The following is a 23,757-nucleotide window of genomic DNA, read 5'->3' on the forward strand; positions in this document are numbered from 1 at the left end:
TGTCCTTTATTTCTTCTTCCTGCCAGGCTCAAATTCTGGGTAGATTATCCAATACAATTTTCAGCAGCAGTGGTGACATTGGCAATCATTTTCTTGTTCCTGGCCATCAGGGGAAGCTTTCAACATTGACTACCACTTTAGCTGTCGGTTTTTCATAAAGACCTTTTTCCTGTTGAAGTTTCCTTCCATTCCCAGTTTTTGAAACACTTTTAAAAGAAAAAATAATGATTTTTCTCAAATGCTTTTTATCATCAATTGAGATGATAATACATTTTTTCTCCTTTTTTTCTATTAATGCAATATTGCATTGGTTGCCTTTTTTTGATCAGGTTACCTTACATTTTGAAATAATTCTCTTTGTTAATAGTTCATAATCCTCTTGATATGCTAAAGAGTATGGTTGGCAATTAAAAAAACAATTTTGCCATCTGCTACTAGTATTTCCATTGAAGGTTTTTGCATCCATTTTCTTAAGGAATGTTAATTTTTTTTTTTCATGTGTTCTTTTTGGCTTAGGATTAGGATGTTTCTAACCTTACAGTATGAGTTATTAAGTTTTCCTTCCTCTTTTATCTTTTGGAAGAATTTGAGAGTAATTGGAGCTAATTCTTTCTTAAATATTTGGTTGAATTTAGAAGTAAAGCCATCTGTTCCTGGATTCTTCATGTTGGGTTGTTTTTGGCTATGAATTCAGTGTTTTTATTACTCATTGATCTGTTCAGGTTTTTTATTCCTTCATGAGTCAGTTTTGTAGTTTGGGTGTTTTTAGAAATGTGTCCATTTTATATGAGTTATTTAATTTGTTAGCACACAGTTGTTCAAAGTACTCTCTCATGATCCTTTTAAATTCTATAAGATTTTAGTAATGCTCTGTTTCATAAGTGACTTATTACTTGCATCTTCTTTCTTCTATATCTTAGTCAACCTAAGTAGAGTTTGATCAATTGTGTTCTTTTCAAAGAACAAACTTTTGCTTTTATTGATTCTTTCTATTGATTTTCTATTCTCTAATTTCATTTATAATCACTCTAATATTTTATTACTGTCTTCTACTAGACTCCAGCTAATTTGCTCTTCTTTATCACTTCTTTACATGCAAAATTAGGTTATTGATTTGAGGTCTTTTTAAATGGAGTTGCTTATCTCTTTTAGTAATTCTTCACTGTTTTGAAATGTATTTTCATTTTCATTTGTCCCAAAGTATTTTCTAATTTCCCTTGTGATTTCTTCTCTGAAATATTGCTTGTTAAAAGTGCCTTGTTTAATATCCTCATACAAGTGATTTTTCCACTTTTCTTTATGCTATTGATTTTTACTTTTACTCTACCTCATTTAGAGAACATATTTTGAATAATTACAATATTTTTAAGTTGAAGCTTGTTTGGTGACCAAACATATGGTCTATCCTCAAGAATGTTCCATGTATTTGAAAAGAATATATCCTGGTGTAGTTGGATGTAGTGATATATAGATTAATAGATCAAGAGATTGAAGATGTCGATATACTGATTATTTTACTGATATTGATGTATCGATTTGGGGAAGTCAGTATTCATTGTAATGTATAGTCTCTGAAGTCTCTATTCCTTTAGTTTATATACTGTTAGTGTTTTTCAAATATTTCACTGAATGTTAGGAATGAAGAAGTTGGGGCAAGCAGGGGTAAAAAGAAAAAAAAAGTGGTTTTTTTTGTTGTTGTTGTTTGTTTGTTTTTAAGAGGGGACAAAAAAAACCACTCTCATTCTTTTCAAATTAGTTCTGCACTGGGATACTTTTTTAGATTATCTGCATTTCTACTTTAGCCTTCACTTCATGCTTGTACTGAGCCTAGAATTTAGTGAGATGTGAGAACTTGGGGTCTTTTCAGATGTTTTTTGAGCGTGCATATGGCTTTCCAAATACTCCAATATATGCAGGCATTTTGAATTCACGATTTTCCAGAAAAAGTAAATTTCCAACTTTCCCTCCCATTTTTTGGTTCTCTGTGTTATATCTTAACTGTGTCTTTTTCCCCATGTAGCTATAGCCTGTTCATTTGCTTAAAGATATTTTTGAGGAATATTCACTTTGCTGCCCTGAAAGTTCTTAATCAGGTGTAACAAAAATGCATGCCGTATTAGTTAAGACAGTTTAGAGCAGGCAAGCACAGTTCTTTGAGAATAAGAACTACTTTTCTCCTAGAATCAGAACCATACTTCAAATGCAGGCACCTGACTCAAAGATTGCCACCAAGACCATGAGGGGATGGGGGTAATGGCCAATAAAAATTCCACAAACTTTCCTGTTATTTTTAAGTTGCCTTTTTCTTGATTCAGTGTCTCCGTGACTTTTGTAAACATTTGACTGTTTTCTAGACTTTTATCAAATTTTATTCTGACAGTTTTGCTTAGTTTTTGTGGGTTTTTTTGATGTTACATTGAGGAAATTGTGTTTTTGAGCAGCCTACTTCTTTATGTGCATTGATATCACTCTAATAACAAATTTTACTGATACAGCTTATATGCAACTGGCCTTTGTCATTTTTGATCAACCCAAATTCCATGTTATATTTGAAACCATCAAGCATAGGTTTTATATCTTTACTATTTGTACTGTTTCCTCCATTTATTTTATGATTCGTAATAGTTTACACTATCAGTATAAGTAGTTTACACTATCAGTACACTATCAATACAATATTTAGTTTCCACTAAATATTGAGTGGTGACAAATAATGCACTTATTCACTATTGTATTAAAATTAGAGAATATCAGAGAAATAGTTCAGGGAAGTTCTTGATGGTGAACATAATAAATAATAATATAATGCAGTATAATGATTAAATCTGATGTTATTACCAAATCAAGAAGGCCCATATTTGTAGAGACCTAGGATAATACTATAATCCTGTTGCTGTTTAGTCACTTAGTCATGTGTGACTCTTTGTGACCCCATGGACTGTAGCACACTAGTCTTTCCTGTCCTTCACCATCCCCTGGAGCTTGCTCAGATTCATGTCCATTGAGTCGGTGATGCCATCCAACCATCTCGTCCTCTGTTGTCCCCTTCTCCTCCTTCCTTCAATCTTTTCCAGCATCAGGGACTTTTCCGAGTCAGGTCTTCATATCAGGTGGCCAAAATATTGGAGCTTCAGCTTCAGCATCAGTCCTTCCAATGAATATTCAGGATTGATTTCCTTAGGATTGACTGGTTTAATCTCCTTGCTATCCGAGGGGCTCTCAAGACTCTTCTCCAAACTTAAAAAGCATCTATTCTTCCGCGCTCAGCCTTCTTTATGGTGCAGCTCCCGTATCTATACATGACTAGTGGGAAAGCCATAGCTTTGACTGTACGGACCTTTGTTGGCAAAGGAACGTCTCTGCTTTTTAGTATGCTGTCTAGGTTCGTCATAGCTTTTCTTCCAAGGAGCAAGTAAGTTTTAATTTCATGACTGCAGTCACCATCTGCAGTGATTTTCTAATTAGTCAGCTCTTCATTGACTCATAACCTTAGCAGTTTGAAATGAGGATAAAATAAACTTAATAAAATACACAAAAAAGTACACATAGGAGAGCTTAGTGTACTAAGCTCTCAACAAATCCTTGAAAACACAAAAATTCTTTTAGGTATTTGAATTATACCTATATGTATTATCTGAATTATAAATTAAAAATTGATTTCTCAGATTTTTATGAAATATCTGTTACTATATTTAAAATGGCAAAAATAAGACTATTACATGTAAATATGCATAGTACATAATGAAAAATAGTTATTTTTCAAATGTTGGTGAGAAGAATGTCATTATTCTATGTGTTTGCAAATATTTAATATCTGGCTCAATAGAATTTTGCAGGATTCTCCAATGTACTCTTGTGTCAATTCTTTTGCAATAAGTTGCTTTAATTGAAATATATGATGGACTTCTGGCCTCATGAAGATATGTAGTTAGAGACTGAGGAAGTTTTTTAATAGCTTTTTCACATAATTGTAGATTCCTTTCCTTGATATTTCTTGAAAACTTGTGATAGATTCTGAAAAGCTAAGTGATACATTCTCAATGGTTAGTTGCAGTGTGAAACCTGAAGCCATATCAACAAAACGTTGGTACTCTGCTTTTAAAATCCATTGGTCCATCTAGCACTTTATTTTTGTTGTTGTTGTTAATTGTATGTTTATTTATTTATTTTTTCATTTATTTTTATTAGTTGGAGGCTAATTACTTTACAATATTGTAGTGGGTTTTGTCATACACTGACATGAATCAGCCATGGATTTACATGTATTCCCCATCCCGATCTTCATCTAGCACTTTAAAAGGATCTTTTACCTATGCATGATTCTCTAACATTATGTATTGGTCATTTGGAAAATATTAGCTCACTGAGTTATACAGACTTTCCAAATGTTGGTAGAGTTTATTGCATAGTGTTAAAAAAAAACAGTAAATTTCACTGATAGTATAACTAGAAAATTCTCAGTGAAAGCGTATTGGGAAATGATCAAATTCAAGGTGGAGAAGAAAAATTTTACTTGAAAGCTTGAATTTTATAGTTTGTAGCATATACAAACAGTTGCGTTTTTTTAAGTGAGAGACTCATTTTGTTTATTTTGAAGAAAACATTTGCCTGATACTTAAATCTAAATAAATATAATTTGTTATCATTCTTTCCACTAGAAGTGATGTTTTATGGAAAAAAAAAAAAACAGTTCAGTTCATAACTCAAGCAACTGCCCACGTGCATTTCTTTGGAACAACTATCATGTTGTTATGCAGTGGAAGTGTTTTGAGGGGGCAAGGGTAGGGGATATAACTCCATTTTCACCACACAAATATTAAAAGGATCTCAAGGGTTGAGACTGAATTCAATGAATCATTCCTAGAACTGTATTTAGAAAATTCTTCACTGGTATGGGGTTTTTAAAGCTTTTTTTTTTTTTGAGTATTTGTATAAAGAACAGGATGATGACAGTATAGTTTGAAGCCATCGTGTTGACTCTCAGTGAGATACCTGTAGTTTGGTTATGCTCCAGGAGGGAGAATTTCAACCCAGTGTAAAAGAAAGATGTGTCTCAGTATTACGAATGTAGTTTTAACTTTTGGGACTTCTGTCCACTAGTTGTCCATGGATTAAGTACTGCTAACTGAACTGTGGTGTTGGAGAAGACTCTTGAGAGTCCCTTGGACTGCAAGGAGATCCAACCAGCCCATCCTAAGGGATATCAGTCCTGGGTGTTCATTGCAAGGACTGATGCTGAAGCTGACACTCCAATACTTTGGCCACCTCATGCGAAGAGTTGACTCATTGGAAAAGACCCTGATGCTGGGAGGGATTGGGGGCAGGAGGAGAAGGGGACGACAGAGGATGGCATTACCGACTCAATGGACATGAGTTTGAGTAAACTCCGGGAGTTGGTGATGGACAGGGAGCCCTGGCATGCTGTGATTCATGGGATTGCAATGAGTTGGACACGACTGAGTGACTGAGCTGAACTGAACTGAACTTCTCCTGTAGAGCCATGTAAATCTGGAACAAAAATTGCTGATAGTGATATCACTGAAAAAAGTATTCTTGAAGAAGCAACTCAAACTTGGTTATATAAGAGCTCAAAGGCCCAAAGTAGTGCCATATCACTCTAGGGTAAAAAGAAGACTTTCTTCTATTGTGTGTGTGTGTGTGTGTGTGTGTGTGTGTGTGTGTGTGTGTGTGTGTGTGTGTATACATGTTTGTGTATATGTATGTGTGAGGTGTGTGTTATGTGTGTATATGTATTAGTCTGTAATTTTCCTTTATTTCTCACAATGTGAAAGGGCTTTATGCAAGTAAATTTTTCATATTTAGGTTTCCTTCTCAAATTCAGGAGATTTAATTTGGGAAAAGTCTCAGAATGAGGTTTGAGGATGATTAGCACTTTCCATAATTGACTAATTTGACTAATTAAACCTATGAGTAAATCCTAAAGCTCTTGATTTATTTATTCAAGAGATGACAAGTTTGAGGTGGAATTTAATAACTCCTTCAGAACATAAAAGCCATACCTTATTTGATGAACACTTAGAATCTCTGCTGAAAATAAGGAGAATTAGCACAAAATATAACAGAACTTAGGGCATCTTAGAGATGCAGGCTACTTTATATGCTACAGTGTGTATGTATGAGTGAGTGCATGTGTGTGCACACACACTTGTGTGTTTGATATGTTCAAAAAATACTATATGAAGAAACCAAATATGTTGACAGCACAGATATTCTAGTTGAGTTTTAACCATGTAATCCTCATCCACCCTTGTCCTTTCTCTGCCTTAAGAGAATCTGTTAGAGTCTCTAGAACACAACTAGCCATAGTGTAATTTAGTCCAACTCTTTCTCTTCACAAATGAAGAAACTTCTGCCTGAATAGATGGAGTGATCTAGCCAAGGGCACATATTCTAAGGGTCTAACTAGGATTAGACTATAACCGCCTAGCTCTGATTACTATTATTTCAGCATTAATTCTTGTCCCTATTTGAGTATAGGGAGTGGAAGCATAACTTCAAAACTGTGTATTGGGAGACTTTGAGAAGATGAATGGATCATAGGAGGCAAATATCTTGTAATCTATTTTTTGATATTTTGTATTCAACAAAAATTTCCTGGAACTTCTCCCCATGGATGGTGAAAAGGAGCAGAATTGGGAGTGATAGCTAAGTAAATATTTAATACCTTCCTTGCCAGTTATCTTCTTCATTCTATTCAGTACAGACCCAGCATTAGTTATAATTTAGTAACTTGCCACATAGTTGAATTTTTAAATGACTTTTTATAATTAAAATATAACTTTTTACATGAAAGTTGCATGCTAGAAATATGTGATACTTGAGAAGGAAAGACAATTCATTGGAAGATAATCTGATTTAGGAAGTAAATTCTATTTGAAGAGGATATATAATTAGACTTTATAAGATATGGGGTTCATCTGAGTTAAAAGTGGTTCTAGATGATAGAATTGGTGAGGATAATAGATTGACTGGCCTCTTTATTGAAGAAACTTTGCTAGTGCCACAACATGATATTAGAGCAGGAAAAGGCAAAAGAAAGAGATAAAGGAAGCTCTTGGCATACCAAGAGGAACAAAGGTAATTATCTGGGACTATAAAACAGATGGCTTGCACTGCACTAATTCCCTTTGTTCTTTTGTTCAAATGGATGAATTGGTGTCCAGAATTCTAAGTGACAAGCTGCTTCAAGTTTCCTTCATTGACATGACTGATTTACAGCTTATTTGTGTGATCCATATTTTTGACCATCCAAATTCAAAATAACTGAATACTCTTTTGCAAAAAGAGACTTCTGGGACTTCATTGGTGGTTCAGTGGTTAAGAATCTGCCTTGTAATGTAGGGAACATGAGTTCAATCCCTGGTCTGGAAACTAAGATCCCATTTGCTGCAGGGCAACTATGTCCATGCTCTGCAATTACTGAGCCACAAGGAAGTATCCCACATGATTCAACAAAGATCCCACATGATGCAACTAAGACCTGACTTATTCAAATAAATTTTTTTAAAAAAGAGACTTTTAAGTGAATTTTACACTTTACTAAATTTTTCACCTAAAAGGTACAACTCAATACTGTACTTTTGCTAGGTATTTACAAAAACATATTAGTAATATTTGGGCTAAAGGAAAGAATGAAAGAGGCAAAAACTCAAGAGGGAGGAAAAACATTTTGTTTTGTGACTTTGAAATTTCAAAATTCAAATTTGCTTTGTACTGACCTATACCATTTTTTTTTAATTTTAATTTTAATTTTTTTCTTTTTTTTTCCATTTATTTTTATTAGTTGGAGGCTAATTACTTTACATCATTACAGTAGTTTTCGTTATACATTGAAATGAATTAGCCATGGATTCACATGTATTCCCCATCCCAGTCCCCCCTCCCACCTCCCTCTCCACCCGATCCCTCTGGGTCTTCCCAGTGCACCAGGCCCGAGCACTTGTCTCATGTACCCAACCTGGGTTGGTTATCTGTTTCACCCTAGATAATATACATGTTTCAATGCTGTTCTCTTGAAACATCCCACCCTCGCCTTCTCCCAGAGTCCACAAGTCTGTTCTATACATCTGAGTCTCTTTTTCTGTTTTGCATATAGGGTTATCGTTACCATCTTTCTAAATTCCATATATACGTGTTAGTATACTGTAATGGTCTTTATCTTTCTGGCTTACTTCACTCTGTATAATGGGCTCCGTTTTCATCCATCTCATTAGAACTGATTCAAATGAATTCTTTTTAATGGCTGAGTAATATTCCATGGTGTATATGTACCACAGCTTCCTCATCCATTCGTCTGCTGATGGGCATCTGGGTTGCTTCCATGTCCTGGCTATTATAAACAGTGCTGCAATGAACATTGGGGTGCACGTGTCTCTTTCTCTGGTTTCCTTGGTGTGTATGCCCAGGAGTGGGACCATCTTTCGGCTGACCTATACCTTTTAACATTTTAATAATAATAATGACAGTGACTAACATTAAATGAGCTGATTACCTTGCCTAATGATTTCCATATACCTCTTCATTTAGTAATAAAAAACAAAGGAGATGAAGCTTGTGCCAGAACATACCTTGTAATTTTCTTCTGTTTCAATGATACGTACTTTTATTCCTCAAATTTGCATTCTAAGCTGTATATATAGCTCCTTAACTGGAAATGGTAATCCTTTGTTCATTTTCTTGGTGTTAAATTAGAAAATATTTGAAAAAACTTGAAATATTGTGTATTTCAAGATCTCAAATGACATATATTTTGACAACATTTGCTATTCTGAGTCACAGTTCAGCATCTTAGTGAAAGAACAGAATAGGAAAATGATGGAAAATCAAAGGGGAATTAGTGCTTTAGTTGTTAAATAGTAAAACAAACTTTTAAGTCTGACTAAGAGATTCTCAGCAAATATTTTGAAAACAAGTGGAATTTGGTGTGACTGCTATCATTAGCATTCAGTATTTTCAACTAGTATATAAAGAGGTGGTGTTACCCTTTCCATGAACTTTAAACAATTAATAATGTTTAAAAATGGAAATGTACTAGAAGACTAGCCTGTACTGATGTTAAAGATGGGATATGATAATAACCATTAAGAATAAATAGAGATTTAAATGTAGAATTGGGAAATAAAAGGGGTGGTATACTGGACATCCAGAGAAAATAGAGAATGCCATGAGCAGAAAGAGGAATTCTGAATAACTACCTGATTAGACTTTTCTTTTTATTACTGTTTTAATATGAGATTATTTCAAATTTAAGATTTATATTAAAAGAAATATTTATGAACCACTAATATCAAGAGTAAACCTGTAAAATTAACACAACTTCAGTAGAAAAAACACATACTGAAAGTCACAAATTAGTTTTTCTTCAGCTTAGTACTGAAGAACTTTCTTTTCTCTTCTAATATTATACAGCTAACTTATTTCAAAAGGCTATTTAAAAATAAGATTGAATTTTTGGAAGAAAGCACAGAAATGCCAATAGAAGTCCATGGTCATAAATGACATAGTACAGAGAAAAGAACATGGAGTGAATTATTTAATGTCAATTCTGTTTCCTATTCTGTTGCCAAAGATTAATGTTTTAGTTAAGATTCTATATCTTGTAACAATTTAACAAGTAATTACTGTTTCCAGTTCATTAAATACTTGTGACCATTGTTATATTGTGCATCTCTTTGGATCTTTGTTCTCCTATTCATAATTCATAATTATAATCCAATTCATAATTATAATCATAGAATTCTATTAATATTTGGTCAGCAAATATTTAGTATTTTAATTGCAACTATCAACATATATTAGATTTTAAGACTTTTACACATGTATCCACACTCATATATGTATACACACATTGCAGAAGTGTATTTAGTTACAAAATAACAAGATAAGATTTGTTACCCACTACCTTACTAATGGAGGATAAGGTCTATGAAGAGAAGTGAAAGTTGCTCAGTCGTGTCTGACTCTTTGCAGCCCCATGGACTAGTCCATGGAATTCTCCAGGCCAGAATACTGCAGTCAGTAGCCTTTCCCTTCTCCAGGGGTTCCCTTCTCCCAACCCAGGGTTCAAACCCAGGTCTCCCACATTGCAAGCAGATTCTTTACCAGCTGAGCCGCAAGGGAAGCCCTAGAATACTGGAGTGGGTAGCCTATCCCTTCTCCAGGGGATCTTCCTGACCCAGGAATTGAACTGGGGTCTCCTGCATTGCAGGCTGATTCTTATACCAACTGAGCTATGAGGGAAGCCCCAAGGTCTATGAGGTGAATATTAAATTTAAGTAATATATATTTTTTTGACATTATGAAACAGATACTGATATCAGAATTTTTTCCTATGAGGATTTCTAAGAAAGGAGTTGTGCATGAGTGGTCATCTCTTAAAATTATTTACAATCTAATACCAATTTCCTTCTGAGCTACCTTCTCAGTGTCTAATGTACTCAAGCCATGGAATGAATGCAAGCCAGGCTTCTCTGTTTAAGTGCAACAGTGGAGTTAAAATAGGGAGAACATTAATAAAATGTATCAAATAGTCAGGTTTCTCAAGTTGATTCTAACATAAATTATCTTAGAAATCAAGTTGCAATTGAGTTATATGTGTTTGCTGATGAGATGTGATAAGTGATGCTACTAATATTAGTACTAAATAGCATGCAACAGTGAGCCGAGGGTATATGTGGAGTTTCAAGCTGATATATTATAGCCAGTTTCCTGAAGAAAACAAACAAAAGCCCCACTTTTTTGTGAATGCTCTGACACTGCTCTATGTGCAAAAATGACAGACACTTTCATGAGTAGGATAGAACAAAATAGAATGCTAATAAGGTCTGGAGAGGTACACAGAGCAGTTGAATTTCAATTAAGAAAAAGGTTCTTGTAGCTAAAAGAAGAATATTCTCAAAGTTATCTTTATAAAATTGTATATTTAAAAATATTTAATTAACACAATATTAAAGAGAATAAGGGGCCTCCCAGGTGGTGCTAGTGGTAAAGAACCTTTCTGCCAATGCAAGAGGCATAAGAGATGCTTGTTTGATCTCTGGGTAGGGAAGATCCCCTGGAGGAGAGCATGGTAACCCACTCCAGTATTCTTGATTACAGAATCCCATGGACAGAGGAGCCTGGCAGGCTACAGTCCAGTAGGGTCGCAAAGAGTCAGACAAGACTGAAGCAACTTAGCAGGCACTCATGCAAAGAGAATGAGGAAATAAAACTTATTTTGTGAGTCATTGTAGCTTAGTAAGTCAAAGAGATGTAGACCCCAATTTCAGTCCGACCTGTTAGTGACTTTGTGAGCTTTGTCAAAATCTTTAACTTTGCAGAACCTAAGTTTCTTCTCAAGTGATGTTACTAATATCCAGTATGACTTGAGGGAGCATCTGGAAGAGAGATGGTAGATTACAGAGCATGAAGATCCCAAAAGACTGTGATGAGATGTGGAGATGAAAGGAGATAGGGGATAAAAGTCAGGCTCCAAGGTTATTAAAACAGAAGCTTCATTATTCATTATGTGTTGAAGGAAGAAGTCTCTATTCTAGGATGAAAAATTCAAGAGACCTCAGTGATAGTGCCTCACCGCTAAGGAAAAATTTAAAGAGATGAGCCAAGAATAGAAAAAACAGAAAAGAAATGAAGTACAGAGTTCACTCAGTAATGAATGAAGACAAATAAATTAATCCTTAAGTTATATTTGAGTATTGTTTAAATTTTAGATTTCATCACAATAATTTGAATTACTTTGATGAATTGATTTTATAATAAATTCCAGAGGCAATTGGAGTTAAAAAATCCTTACTATTAAAATTATTAAACTATTTCAGATTACCAAAATAAATGAAGTTCAAAATCCTTAATAAAATATTGAAGTGTTAAATGATCAGTACAGTAAAAATGAAAAAAATATCATTAGTTTAATTCATTAAAAAATATAAACATTTAAATAAATATTTAACATATTAATCTAGCAGTATAGAGGTAATAATAATTTTCCATGAGCAGTTGGATTTTGTTATAGAAATAATGGTGGTTGGAATCAGGAAATTTCCTTTAAACAATTTTTATATCAATACATTTAAAGGAAAATATTTTTACATAAAAGACTGTAAGTGTATCATAACATAATTTCAAATAAAAATTCTAAATGTCATAGGAATAAAAACAAATTACTTAAGAATGATAGAGATTCCTTTCCAGTAATCTAGAAAATATATTAAATAATGAAATATTAAAGATGTTGCCATAATAGAAGAAAACAGGATTGTTATTTTTATCATTATTATTCAACATTGTTTTGACAATGAAGCTAATGAAATGATTCACTAAAATGAAATAAACACCTTTTAATCAATGGTGCTGGAACAGTTGTCATGCAATATGCCAAAAAAAATAAAATAAAATATGAATCTCTGATTATTCCTCATATGATAGATAAAATGTATCTCAAGATCATTTAGGGAGTTATAGGTAGAATATAAAACTATGAATCTTTCAGAATAAAAGAAAATCTTCAGTGTTATTTGAAACATTCTAAATCTTGACAGCAAAAGTGTGATTTATAAAATGATAAACTAGACTTCATCAAAACTGAAAAAACAAAGTCTTTTCCCTTGCAAAAGTCCCTTTTAAGAGGATGAAAAGAAGCGAGAGAGTTGGATGAAATTTGAGTTGACATATCAACAAATGATTTGTATCAGAATATAAATGCTCTCTAAACTCAACAGTTAACCAATCCCACAAACAAAACAATCCAATTAGAAAATGGGCAAATGACATTACCAGACATTTCACTGAAGAGAATATAAATATCACAAATAAACATATTAAAAGATGTTCATTAGCTCTCAGGGTAATGCAAGTTAGAACCACAATGGCATTCATTATATGTATGTCAGAATAGCTTATTAAAAAAAAATCCTTGCAGGAATGCAGAAAAACTAGGTTTTTTTTCTTACAAAAATAAATATGTACCATATGACCCAACAATTGCATATTTTGGCATTTATCCCAAGGAAAGGAACATTTATGTTCACATAAAAACCTATAAATAGTGTTCATAGCAACTTTATTGATAGTTGCCCCAGACTACAAATGATAACCCAGATTTCCTTTAACAGATGAACAGTTCAACAAACTGGTACGTTCATGCCTTGGAATATCAGCAAACAGCAAAAAGAAACAGAGTACTGATATATTCAACGACTAAAGTGGATTTCAAAACAATTATGCTAACTGAAAAAGGCCAATCTCAAAATATTACCTAATGCATGTTTCCAAAACACCCTTGAAATTGCAAAATTATAGAGATGCAAAAGTAGATTAGAGATTGCCAAAGGTTGCCGAGAGAGGCTATGTGACAAAAGGACAACACAGGAGATCCTGGTGACAGAGCTGTTCTTCATCTTTACTGGTGCTCATCATATTTGATACAACTACATAGAAAGATATGGCCACATATACACACATGTACACAAATGAATACATGCAAAACTGGTGAAATCTGAATCAAGTTGATGGAAGGTATCAATTTTCTTTTTGTGCTGTTGATTATGCAGATGTATTTGATTGATGGAAACTGGATGAAGGGTATAAGGGATCTTTCTGTATTATTTCTTACAACTGCATGTGATCTGTAATACCTGAAAATTTTATAAATCTTTTGTATATGCCTGTGTGTATATTTGTATATATTTTACATATAAGTGTATGTATATATATAAACATATGTATATGTATGTGAAAGTGGAAAGTGTTAGTTGCCCTGTCCAACTCTTTGAGACCCATGGACTATAGCTTGCCAGGCTCCTCTGTCCATGGGATACTCCAGGTAGGAATATGGGACTGGGTAGCCATTCTCCTGCCCGCAGGCTCTTCCCGAGCCAAGAACTGAACCCGGGTCTCCTGCATTACAGATTCTTTACCGTCTGAGCCACCACGGAAGCCCATGTACATGTATGTGTGAGCTTAGTCGCTCAGTCATGTCTGACTCTGCAACCCCATGCACTGTGGCCCACTGGGCTCCTCTGTCCGTGGGGATTCTCCAGGTAGTAATACTGGAATGAGTATCTTTCCGACCCAGGGATTGAACCCAGGTCTCTGGCATTGCAGGCAGATTCTTTTACCATCTGAGCCTCCAGGAAAGTCCATGTGTATGTAAATATACATACATACATATACATATAAATTTAAACTTTATGAAAAGGAAAAATTATTTTCAGATGATATAATTAAATAAGTAGAAAAAAAAGATTTCATTTCCATTGGCATTTTAAAGCAAATGTGATATGGTAAATAATGTAATGATTAACTCTGTGTGTATATAAAGTTATTTAGATTAAGAATGGGAAATATTCTGTTCACAGTAACAAAACATACATATGAGAGAAAGTTGCTCAGTTGTGTCCGACCCTTTGAGACCCCATAGACTGTACAGTCCATGGAATTCTCCAGGCCAGAACACTGAAGTGGATAGCCTTTCCCTTCTTCAGGAGATCCTCCCAACCCATGAATTGAACCCAGGTGGATTCTTTACTAGCTGAGCCACAAGGGAAACCCAAGAATACTGGAGTGGGTAGTGTATCCCTTCTCTAGTGGATCTTCCTGACCCAGGGATCCAACCGGGGTCTCCTGCATTGCAGGCAGATTCTTTACCAACTGAATTATCAGGGAAACCCAAAACAAAACATATCTACTTACTAGTAAATACAATAGGAAATGTAAAGGATCTATATGAAAAGTAGAAGATGAAACAATTAGTGTATATAAAATATGAGTGAACTAAGTAGTTCTGAAAGAAGAACCTTTATATTACAAAATGTTTAGAGTTTTTCAATTCACTGTATATATGTTTTGCTATTTTAGTAAGATTTCTATTTGGGTGTGTTTTAATATGATTTTCAAGCTCATAAAAAGAATACATGTTTGAGAAATAGTATTTGAAAAACTATTAATACTTGAAAATAAGAATTATATGGTGTGGTGTAATTGCTTTAAAGGTGTTTTTTGTTTGTTTGTTTTGTATCTGCCTAAAAAATGCAGTAAATAAAATATGTGGAATTTACCTAGGAGCAAAATTATAGTTAATTTTTTGATTCAGTTTATAAGGATCATTTTTAATATATTGTGTTAGAATAATCTACCTTCCCATTGAAAGTTAGATCCTACCTCCCACTTTTAGCTGTATAAATTTCCTTAGATCAGCTAAATAAATAAATGCCTATCAAATAGAGATGATGAAATATAATCATGTAAAAATTGAAAGGATTGGATTGGACAAATTATGGTATTTTTATATAAGCTCAGGAAACTTTACATTGTGAAACTTATCTATAGCAAAATCCAGTCTTATTGAGATATCTCATTGAATAAATATATTTTCTGAAATCCTAATAAAATTAGCTCATTTTATTAAAATCCCAAACTCCTAAGACAGGAAATTAATTATAGAATCATGACTTTTTTTCTTTGTCAAACAGAAAGCACTCATCCTTTTTGCTAAAATGTTCTCATTCCTTCATTTGTCCATGCCATTCCCTTTCTCTGTATTTTGCAACCTGAAAGTAGTGTTAGTCACTTAGTCATGTCTAACTCTTTGTGACCCCACGAACTGTACTCTGTACTCTGCCAGGCTCCTTTGTCCATGGGATCCTCCAGGCAAGAATACTGGAGTGGATTGCCATTCCCTTCTCCAGAAGATTTTTCCCGACCCAGGGATCAAACCCAGGTCTCCTGCATTGCAGGCAGATTCTTTACAATATGAGCTACAGGGAAGATCCACAAAGGAAAGATCCAGAAATGAAACCTGAAAGGCCCAGTTCATTTAACTTTAACATAAAAATGAATAGATTTTATTTTTAAGAGAAATTTTATGATCACAGAAAAATTGAACAGAAGGTATAGAAATTTCCCTTTTACCTTCACCTGGGTAAAACCTTCTGCACTGTTATTATCCCACCCAAGATATGTCTGCTACAATTGATGAACTTATATTGACATATCATTATCAGCCAAAGTCCATATTTTACTTTAGGGTTCGCTCTTGCTTTTGTACATTCTATGTATTTGGACAAATATATAATTACATGTATCTGGCATTATAACTTTTCATACTGTTTATAGTATTCTCAAGGCAAGAATTCTGAAGTGGTTTGCCATTTCCTTCTCCAGTGGACCATGTTTTGTCAGAACTCTCCACCACGACCCGTCTGTCTTGGGTGGCCCTACATGTAATGGCTCATAGTTTCATTGAGTTAGACAAGGCTGTGATCCATGTGATCAGTTTGGTTAGTTTTCTGTGATATTTTTAGAGTCTTCAGTGTTTACATTTTTCAATGTGTTAAGTAGTTGGAATCATACAGTATGCAGTCTCTTCAAATTGGCCTCTTTCACTTAATAATTTAAGATTCTTCCAAGATTTTCATGGTTGATAGCTTATTTCTTTTTATCACTGCATAATGTCACAACATCTGGACCATAGTTTATCTGTTCACCTTCTGAAGGACATCTTGGTTGCTTCTAAGTTTTAGCAATTATGAATAAAGCTACCATAAACCTCCATGTGCAGATTTTTGTGTGGCTGTATGTTTTCAACTCATTTGGGTAAATACCATAGAACACAGTTGTTAGATTATATGTTTAGTTTTATAAGAAACCACCAAACTGTCTTCCAAAGTATCTGTACCATTTTTCATTCCCACCAGCAATGATTGATAGTTGTTCATTTCGTTTTTCACTGAAGTCTTTTCTGATTGTTTTTGCAAGGTATTTTCCCTCCTTTCTTTCTGTTTATACTGTACTGTATATCCTCATCATAGTCTTTCTTGCTTTGTGTGAAGCCCTTGGGACATGGAATAGATATGTCTCCTGCACCTTACAGTACTTCATTTAACACCTTGAAAATTAAGATCCCTATTATTTGTTGAATGAATAAGGTAATTTAAAATTTTATCATGTGAGACTGCCAAATGGAGCATTTTGTTTTGCAAATAATTTTATGCTAGGCTTGAATCACATGATTCTCACTAGCCCCACTTGTTACCTATTTTTCAGTTGTTTCTGAGCAATTATTTTGTGGGTTAAATACATGCTAGACTCATGTTGAAGGAAATTGCATTTAGAGTTATTGATTCTTTGCCCCAACTTTTCTACTGGAAGAAACAAAACCTTGCTGCAATTAAGTACTAAGCCTTTAAAAAACAATTTCTAATGATGTTAGCATATATTGTGACACTTTATTTTCAACAAGAGTTAAGGTCACAGCTGAAAGGTCACAAAGATGGTTTTATACAGTAAATAAACAATGGCATTGCTTTACAAACAAAATAAAATATCCCTAACTTTTTTTTATAGCCTTTTTCATCTAAAAACTTGCTTGCTGTGTTTAATTTTGGTGGTTAAATCATGTTCTTCTGTTTCTTAGATTTTGGAATTTAAAAGGGAAGTACACCTAGTTTATGTGTCAGGGACTAATATGAATGTACACTTTTCATTCATATTCTGGCATTGTATTACTTTTGAAATTTTTGCATTTGACTCCTAGACTCACTTAGTATTTGTTAGATGGTAATTATTTGTTGAAATTTGGCATTTATTCTGTTTACTTGGTGAACTTCCTTTCAATTTGGGAAGTTTTATTTATCATATTTTTTTATAACATTTACCTCTTTATCTTTAATATTTACAACAAAACTGTAAGTTTATCATTAGAGAGAATAAGTTGAAGTTATTTTGGAAAATAGTGGGCTAGATTATGGTTAAACAGTGAAAAATGTATCCTTTGAGGCATAATTCACTGTTTTCCTATTATATATCACAACATAAAGTCATGGAACAAACTTCTAAAGCCAAAGAACATTAGCATTGCCATTTTATACTGTTATCTTATTAAGATATGTTTTTGAAGCAAAATAGTCCAAATATTATAATTCATTAGTTTTTAAAAGTAACATAAGATAAGTGTCTAACCTAAAATTTACTTTTTTCAGATGAACTCACAAATTCATCAGAAACCAGGTTGTCTTTAGAAGACCTCTTCAGGAAAGACTTTGTGCTTCATGACCCAGAAGCTCGGTGGATCAATGGTATGTATGTATGTTCTTATGCATTATGTTTATTTCATGTTCTGTATGGTGAAAATTAAATAATGAGATTTGTATTAATATTTTAATTGACATTATTCTTCAATGATTTTATATACCATTTAATCAGAAATGTATACCTTGGCTCTTATGAATGAAAACCTTTTCTTAAGATAAGTCTTCAATAAAATCATCCCCCAAACATTATATTGATGACTCTGTATCTGCTCTTCCCTCATAATCATTAATTATGTGACTTCAAATGCATATTATATCTCTAGCATTTCTCTAGATAATTCTCATTGGTGTAGAAGTATAGATATGGGGAGCCTATATGTCAGTGCTTCAGATTGACAATCAAGTTAATTTTATTTTCTCTGTAGCTTTTCTTTTTAAGTTTAAATGCCACAAACTCAGGAGACTCTAACAAAGCTGAAATGACTGAAAGAGCATGGGAACATACTGCATTTTGCCTTTTTCTGGCTTGGCTAAGAAACCGCCTCAGCTTTCTTTAGGTTATTCCTTATTTTGTTATTTTCAAAAAGTTTTAAAAAGCATTTAGATTTTAAATTAATTAATTAACTCACACCACTTAGTGGCTCCAGGGACTTTATGGGAGTTCACAGGGGGATTACTGTGTAATCCAGTCATAAGAAATGTGTTGGTGAAAAGTCAGTCAGGGCATTCCCCTGCGGTCCAGTGGTAATGGTTCTTGTTTCCGCTGAAGTTTGCGGAGGCTCTAGCCCTGGTTGGGGAACTAAGATCTCGCAGGCAGCATGATACAGCCAAAAATAAATAAAGAACTAAAAATTGTCTTTTAGAAAAGAAAGAAGGAAGTCAAATTTCCATTCCTTGAGTTTTACAGTTTGCCTAACCACACTAATCACTGTGGTTGTTTTTGTTGTGTAGTCTCTAAGTTAAGTCTGACTCTTTTGTGACTCCGTGGGTGGGAGCCCTTCCGGGCTCTTCTGTCCATGGGATTTCCCAGACCAGAATCCTGGAGTGGGTTGTCATTTCTTTCTTTGGGGAATCTTCATGACCCAGGGATTAAAACCATGTCCTGTGTCTCCTGCATTGGCAGGTGGATTCTTTACCACCAGGACACCTGGGAAACTCCAGTCACTGTGGGTTAATAGGTTAATCCTAAAGATAGGTTAATCTTTGCCTTTCGCTTTATTTAGACATAATAAGTATATATTTTTGCTTTGTTTTCAAGGCATAGAGTAGATTATTTCAAAGCATAGAGCTTTGCCTTTTTATCTAATAAATACTGTCTTACAGTCCATCTTTTCTTCTCTAATATCCTAATTAAGTACATTTATGTCTGCAAATTAAGTGTTAATTTATGGAAGCTATAAAAATAATGTAATTTAATTAACTAGGGCAGGGGCCAAATCATACTTGTTTACCTATCACTGGTACAGTTTTTGGAGATCAGCAAGCACTTAAGGTGATTTTTTTTTCTTTGAATAAATAAATGAAAGCATTTAATTGAATTTCAGTTTTATTTCTCTATAAACTCAAATTTCAGTTGAAATTGGCTGCAAGATAAATATTATCTTACTGACGATATTACAAATAGGGAAAACATGATAGCAATTTTATTCATCTATTTTTGTATATTTTGATTCTGAATTCTTCATAAACTTCGGTCTTGCCATATTGTTGCCTTTGCATTATGATTATTTCGGATGTACAAAACTCTATGATTTATTTCAGATGAGTACTATTACTAAATTTTAAGAATGGATATAATTTTCTAGTATTCTTCTAATAAGTGGATCCCTCACAAACCGTTCTCCTGAAGTGCTAATGTAATTTTGCAAGTCATCTTTTTGCTTGCTAGCCAGTATTTTCTATTGAAGGAGATGACCAAAAAATATGTGAGTCATTAAATTTGAAATGCTGAATAATATGCTGTTTTCTTCACCATGATTTTGATCAAACTATTAGAAATTTGTGTAGTCTTTTACTTTGGAAAGCAAGAAAGGTCATGGGTCTCATCTCCCTTCTCAGGTTAGATTGGGTTATTTAAAAAGTCATTTACTCCTGTGTGTAACTGCACTTCAGTATTGGAGTACCAAAGGACTGGAGGGATGTTTAAGCAGTGAACTGCATGCTAAATTAGGCCATATTTCAATATTTAGGGCACACATTCTACTCTAATGCTTTACAAGATATCACAATAACATTGTCTGGAGTAAGTCATTTTAATCATTTTTTCATAATTTCTTTAACAATCATTGGTAAACCTGATTTTGAGACTATATCCTTGGATAAAGCTGCAATGTTATTATTATAGTCTAAGTAAAACCTAAAATCAATAATACTTATAAAAGAATTTGACATAAAACAACCCTTTAAACAGGATTAAGCAGAATCTAAGCTCTTAGAGGCATGCCGTCTTCATAAATCCTACTGAAGGAATTGATTCACTGTCAGTAGATTGTGTGTGCTGGGTTCTTTTCGAGCAGGAGAATAGATTTGTCTTCATTTATGCAATCCAGATCACCTTTCTGGCAATCACTGGATACTTGGCCTATTTATGTATTCCTCACAAAGTCAGAAAATACAATGGGAGCCATGAGTACAATGTGTAACCCTGGCTTCATTGTCACAGATTATGTCTAGATGTAAAATGTGAGCTTCTTTTTGCTAATAATGTTTCACCAGGATTCCAAAGTATATAAGTGGATTGAAGGAATCTAACCTATGCTTATTTGGAAACTTTAGTTAATTGTTAGGGGTCACCATATGAGTGTTTAATACATTGCTAGTGAAGGAGACTGAAGGCTTATAGATGACCCTGACATGAGTAGGCTGAAGTGCAGTAATGTCATTCATTATGCTCCTTCACCATTAGTATATATGTGAATGTCAATGCAGCCTTGGATGGGTCCTCATGTTCCTGGTTAGCAGAACGTCTGCCTTCCCCTACACCTACTCAGAAATCTGAAATCTCCATTTTTATAGTGTCTTCTTCCTAGTTATGTCACCTTGAGTCCTAGACACCTATCTTCTTTAATGTTATTCATCTCCCACCTACATTTGAGGATCAATCCATCATCAAAGAAAAATCTAATATTGTGTGGCTTCTTTGCTAGGCTTTGTGCTGGATCTTTATAGATGTATTTCATGGATAGTGTGTAAGTTATAATGGTGAACTCCAGAAAACTGAGGATAAAGCAAAAAATTTTTCCAAAACACAGCTGATAAGAGCTGGAGCTTGCTTTAGTCAATATGTTCAAAGTATAGAACCTATCTTCTCTCACTGTTTCACTGAGGTGCCATTCCCAATTTTTAACACATGCAGTAATTACCTTCTTGACAGCCTCATGGTTACAGATGTCAGTGTGACTAATCCTTTCATGTTGAATATTGCAATCATGTCATTTCCCAGGTATATTCATATAATGATAACTTATGTGGTCACTAAAAGAAAATGTATAAGCATATTTATTGGTGTGTATGGTAGAAGGAGAAGAGGGCAACAGAGGATGAGATGGTTGGATGGCATCACCAATGCAATGGACATGAACTTGGGCAAACTCCAGGAGATGGTGAGGGACAGGGAATATTGGCATGCTGCAGACCATGGGTTCACAAAGAACTGGATGTGACTTGGCTACTAAAAACAACATGGTATAAAAAGCAAACAAAGATATCTTTAAAACAGAGTGAACAGTATATGGTTCACACTGTCTCTCCTGTATAACATGAATGTTGACAAATGGCTGGATTTTGACCTGATTTTTTTTTTTCTTTTTTGCTTACTCATTTTTTCTAAATTTTATTTGATAAATGTGTACATTTATGTGATTTTATAACTTCTTTTTAAAATTTTTAATTCAATTTTTATTTTACAAATGAATTTTTATTTGCAAATGGATTTGTAAGTAAAGTTGTGTTTGTCTTAAGTGTACAGCAAAGAGATTTAGTTATGCATATATATATCCATTCATTTTCAGATTCTTTTCCTATATAGGTTATTATAGAATATTGACTAGAGTTCCCTGTGCTATACAGTAGGTCATTGTTGATTACCTGTTTTATATATAGAAGCACGTATATGTTAATCACAGAGTGCTTCATAAATAAGAAGTTTCATGGGTCTCTAGACCTCCAGCAGTCTCCTGGCAAATATAAGGCTCAGCTAAAAATTTCAAGCTCATGTCTCAAAAAAATCAGAGGGACCCCTTTGCCAGTTGAATAAATTTCAATGTCTTCCTGATGTATTCCAGGCCTCTCAGAATCAAGCTTGGCCTCTTTTCTACTCTTCTACTGTACATTATGTTTCAGAGATATTGAACTACTTGATATTTTGCATAGGTCTCAGATGCTCTTTTGACTGGGTACTTTTGTCCACACGATTTTCTCTACCTGGAATCCCTTCCCCAATCAGAGAACCTACCTTTTTATCCCACTTGAAACCTGATTTCCAGGTGCAAAGATAGTGACTGTTCCTTTTCCTGCCAGCAGTAAGGGACATCATCTTCCTGTAAACCCCTGAGTCTGTTCTCTCATATAGAAATTTCTGCCTTGATTATAACATATTTAACCTACTCTAAGACTGCTTCTAAAACTATTGTGAAAGACCACTATCTTAAAATTTAATAATTTGTTTTTATTTCTTATTTGGCATGAATCTATATTTTTGAAAAATACAATAAAAAGTGAATTACTAGAAAATAAAGTGAAAAATAGGCATTTCATATACAGTCTCCAAATTTATCTTCTTATAATCAACCATTCAAAAATTACATTGCAAAAATATAATAAGTATCACAATAATAATGGGCTCCAAAAAAAGAAATTTAATATCCTTCTTTGTTTGAGAGAGGATCTACAGGCAACTCATAGAAAGGATTGTTATTGGTAATTTTTGTAATTCCTCAATCACAATTAAACAAATAGTAAGAGAAATAGTGATTATTCACTTTATATGCCAATTCTCAGATTTTGAACGGGAACTAGTGTGTCAACAATATTCAGAGGTTTTAATGTAGGAAATGAACTAGCTTCCTTCTTGTTAACTAATCTAGGTTAGATTGACAACACTAATCTCTGGGGATGATGTATATCTAGACTATCTCTATTTTTTTTAAATAACATTATTGGCAAGAAGAAATGTCTCTAAAATAAGGATGATGGCAATGGAAGTAGAGATCTTATAGCAATTTTAGCAATTTTGGGATATTCACTTTAAAGATTTATACAAAATGAATTAAGTGATACTGTATTTTTAAACTCTATCTTCAACTCTTTGCCACTAGCTAATTTCAAAATTTATTCTGTAGGTTATAAATCATTTATCCATCAAAAACAGATTTTGGATTTTAAGTACATCTGGGGTATAGTGAAAAGACTATGGTTAAGTCCATAACACATGCTGGAGGTCGGGAGACCCATGAAATTTTTTAATGGGAGAAAGCCAAGCTTCTGCTCAGGTATTAATAAATTAGTTCATTTATCACATATCTGGATCTTGCAGCACTGTCAAATTGCTGCCAAAGCATCTAAATGCTTATCCTCAGTTAAACTTACCCCTTTGTGGACCAGTGGTCAACAAATCCCAGCTGGGTGCAGTCTAGCAATGTCACTCTAAGAGCAGCTCAGTTCTAAGAGACAATAAACCCTGAGAAATAGGACTTCTGTCACATTGATACAA

At 33.9% G+C, this 23,757-nt stretch overlaps 1 protein-coding gene across 4 annotated transcripts in view; it reads left to right on the top strand.

Annotated features, from left to right (window-relative positions):
• DPP10 (dipeptidyl peptidase like 10) overlaps window positions 1–23,757 on the top strand; it is a 1,494,592-nt gene that overhangs the window by 972,611 nt on the left and 498,224 nt on the right. For all 4 annotated transcript variants that reach the window (XM_070476307.1, XM_070476306.1, XM_020892274.2 and 1 more), the window contains exon 3: window positions 17,997–18,092. In XM_070476307.1, coding sequence (XP_070332408.1) covers window positions 17,997–18,092 — 96 coding nt within the window. The remainder of the gene's footprint in view (window positions 1–17,996; window positions 18,093–23,757) is intronic.

The sequence above is a fragment of the Odocoileus virginianus genome, chromosome 13 (genome assembly GCF_023699985.2).
Source record: "Odocoileus virginianus isolate 20LAN1187 ecotype Illinois chromosome 13, Ovbor_1.2, whole genome shotgun sequence".
Classification (NCBI taxonomy): Eukaryota; Metazoa; Chordata; class Mammalia; order Artiodactyla; family Cervidae; genus Odocoileus; species Odocoileus virginianus.